This window comes from Lithobates pipiens, unplaced genomic scaffold, assembly GCF_037356315.1.
Source record: "Lithobates pipiens isolate NorthernLeopardFrog02 unplaced genomic scaffold, aLitPip1_a1.2 Scaffold_8, whole genome shotgun sequence".
NCBI classification, from domain to species: Eukaryota; Metazoa; Chordata; class Amphibia; order Anura; family Ranidae; genus Lithobates; species Lithobates pipiens.
In genome coordinates, this window is record NW_027507903.1 from 626,522,211 (window position 1) to 626,524,876 (window position 2,666).

General features: G+C 38.9%; 1 protein-coding gene across 1 annotated transcript; it reads left to right on the forward strand.

Annotated features, from left to right (window-relative positions):
* Positions 1–298: 298 nt before the first annotated feature.
* Positions 299–1,909, forward strand: LOC143963973 (olfactory receptor 5P55-like). Its single transcript, XM_077473698.1, has one exon. The coding sequence runs from the start codon at positions 682–684 to the stop codon at positions 1,624–1,626; it is 945 nt and encodes a 314-aa protein (XP_077329824.1). The 5' UTR covers positions 299–681; the 3' UTR covers positions 1,627–1,909.
* Positions 1,910–2,666: the final 757 nt, after the last annotated feature.

The window sequence follows — 2,666 nt, forward strand, 5'->3', positions numbered from 1 at the left end:
TTGGTGGAATTGCATCCTTATCCAGTCCTTCTGGACACATGACTACTAGTGGATCCCACGTATCAAGGGCACTAGACACTCCTAGAGCCACGTTGCAATCTATTATATGACACTTTTGAGAAAATATATACTTATAAGAAATCTCTCAGTTAATGCCTCTAAAATATTAATTACTCTCCTGTGGAAAACCATAATCATCAATGTATTCTGCAATCCCCAAGTAGACTTATTGCCCCAAATGGAAGAAACAAAAGCTATCTCCCTTGAAAAATTGTACGAATATAGACATCCTTGATCATCTTTTAAACATTATAACAGTCTCTTAATGAACCATGTCTTTTTTGCAGATGTTCTGGAGGAGCAAGGCAAATTTCACAAACCAAGTCCCGGACTGAATATTTAGCTGACCTACTCTGCTAGTATCTACTTCCCCCTGTCCTCTGTCACCTTTCCTCTTCCTTTGTATGTAACCTAGTTATTAGGGCCTGTTACAGTATATTCCCACCGTCCTTGTACTTTCCTTCCTTCATCTCCTTCTTCTTCTTTGGTCCTTTCATATCATCTTTCCTTCTTTCTTCCCTCCCCCCTTTCTCCTCGCAATTCAAATGTAAATCACATATTTATCATTGGCTGGATAAACTTGCTTAAAAAAAATTTTTTTTTATGGTTTATGGTTGAGTCATGGATGAGAAAAATATAACCCTGATTACTGCAATCAATCTCTTAGGGTTTCAAGTTCCACAAAGTGTAAAATTTTTAGTATTTTTTATATTTCTTCAGTTTTATTGTGTAACAATATGTGGAAACCTCCTGATCATCACACTGGTGTCCTACAGCAAAACCCTCCATACGCCCATGTACTTCTTCCTCTCCCAGCTTGCTGTATCAGATATCTTTTTAACAACTGATATTCTTCCTAACATGCTCAATGCTTTTTTGGTGGAAAATGCTACTATCATGTCCATTTCTAATTGTATCATGCAGTATAATTTCTTTGCTGTTGCAGAAGGTTCGGAGAGTCTTTTATTGACATTAATGTCTTATGACAGATATTTGGCCATCTGTAAGCCATTGCATTATCCTGTGTTAATGAGCCACCGATTTTGTTGGATAACAATCATCACAAGTTGGAGTTGGAGTTTTTTAGCAACATTGACTTACACTTTAGACATATCAAAATTACATTTTTGTGGTCCTAATAATATTGATCACTTTTTCTGTGATCTTAAACCAATCCTTCAACTTTCCTGCTCCAGTACCACCTTTGTTCAGCTATTAGCAACATTATTGACCATCATTTTTGGTGCCATTCCACTTTTTGTCATCATTGTGTCATATGTTTATATTATAGTTACCATTTTTAAAATCCCATCTATAACTGGGAGGAAGAAAGTTTTCTCAACATGCAGCTCTCACCTGACTGTTGTCTCCATGCATTATGGTACCTTAAATTTTGTGTATTTGATAACAAGTAGAGGACAATCATGGAACATCAATAAATTCTTGTCACTACTGTACACTGTGGTCACCCCTCTGATGAATCCAGTCATATACAGCCTGAGGAATAAAGACTTGAAACAAGTTGTTGGAAAAATTATCAACAAATGTGAGGCTTCATTTCAATAGTTAAACTTAACTAGTCATGTAAACTGTGATTGAATAATTATTACACTTTTATTTCAAAATGTTAAAGTGTACCTCTGGGAAAACATTTTTCTTCAACTTTGGGTGACTTTGAGAAGGGTTACACATTTGTCAAGTTTTTTTTTGTGTGTGTGTGTGTGTCCCCATGAGGGAGATTCAACCCTCTCTTTCTCCTGGGACCTTTGTCACCGAGAAAGACATTGAAAAAAAAAAGAGTTGTCACCAGATCAATAGACAGGGGGCTATCTCCCAATGGAGAAACCAATCCTAGGACAGATATCTTAGCCCTTGTACACACGGTCGGAGATTCCGACAACCAAATCCGTCGGATTTTGTCCGACGGATTTTGTCCGAAACTGTTGCATTCACACGGTCGGACAAAGTTGTCGCAAAATCCGACGTGATGACTTTATTTTGTTACGACAGGACTACGTTCACGCTAGTAGCCAATAGCTTTGGTGTAGGAATTTGATCTGAGCATGCGTGGCACTTTGTCCAATCGGAATTCTCTACACATGATCGGAGTATGTCCGATCGGAGCATTTTGTCGGAAAATTTTACCGAGTTGGAAAACTTGGTCCGTCAGAAACTCCGATGGAAACAGTCCGATGTAGACCACACACAGTCGGAATATCTGACAAAACGGTTAGTTCGGACACATTCCATCGGAATATTCGATCGTGTGTACAAGGGCTAAGCCCTTGTACACACGGTCGGACATTCCGACAACCAAATCCGTCTGATTTTTTCAGACGGATTTTGTCTGACGAATTTTGACCGAAACTGTTGCATACACACGGTCGGACAAAGTTGTCGGAAAATCAGATCGTTCAGAACGTGATGGCGTAATTTTGTTACGACGGGACTACGTTCACGCTAGTAGCCAATAGCTTTGGTGTAGGAATTTGATCTGAGCATGCGTGGCACTTTGTCCAATCGGAATTCTATACACATGATTGGACAAAGTCCTATTGGATCATGTTGTCGGAAAATTTTACCGACAAGTTGGAAAACTTGGTCCG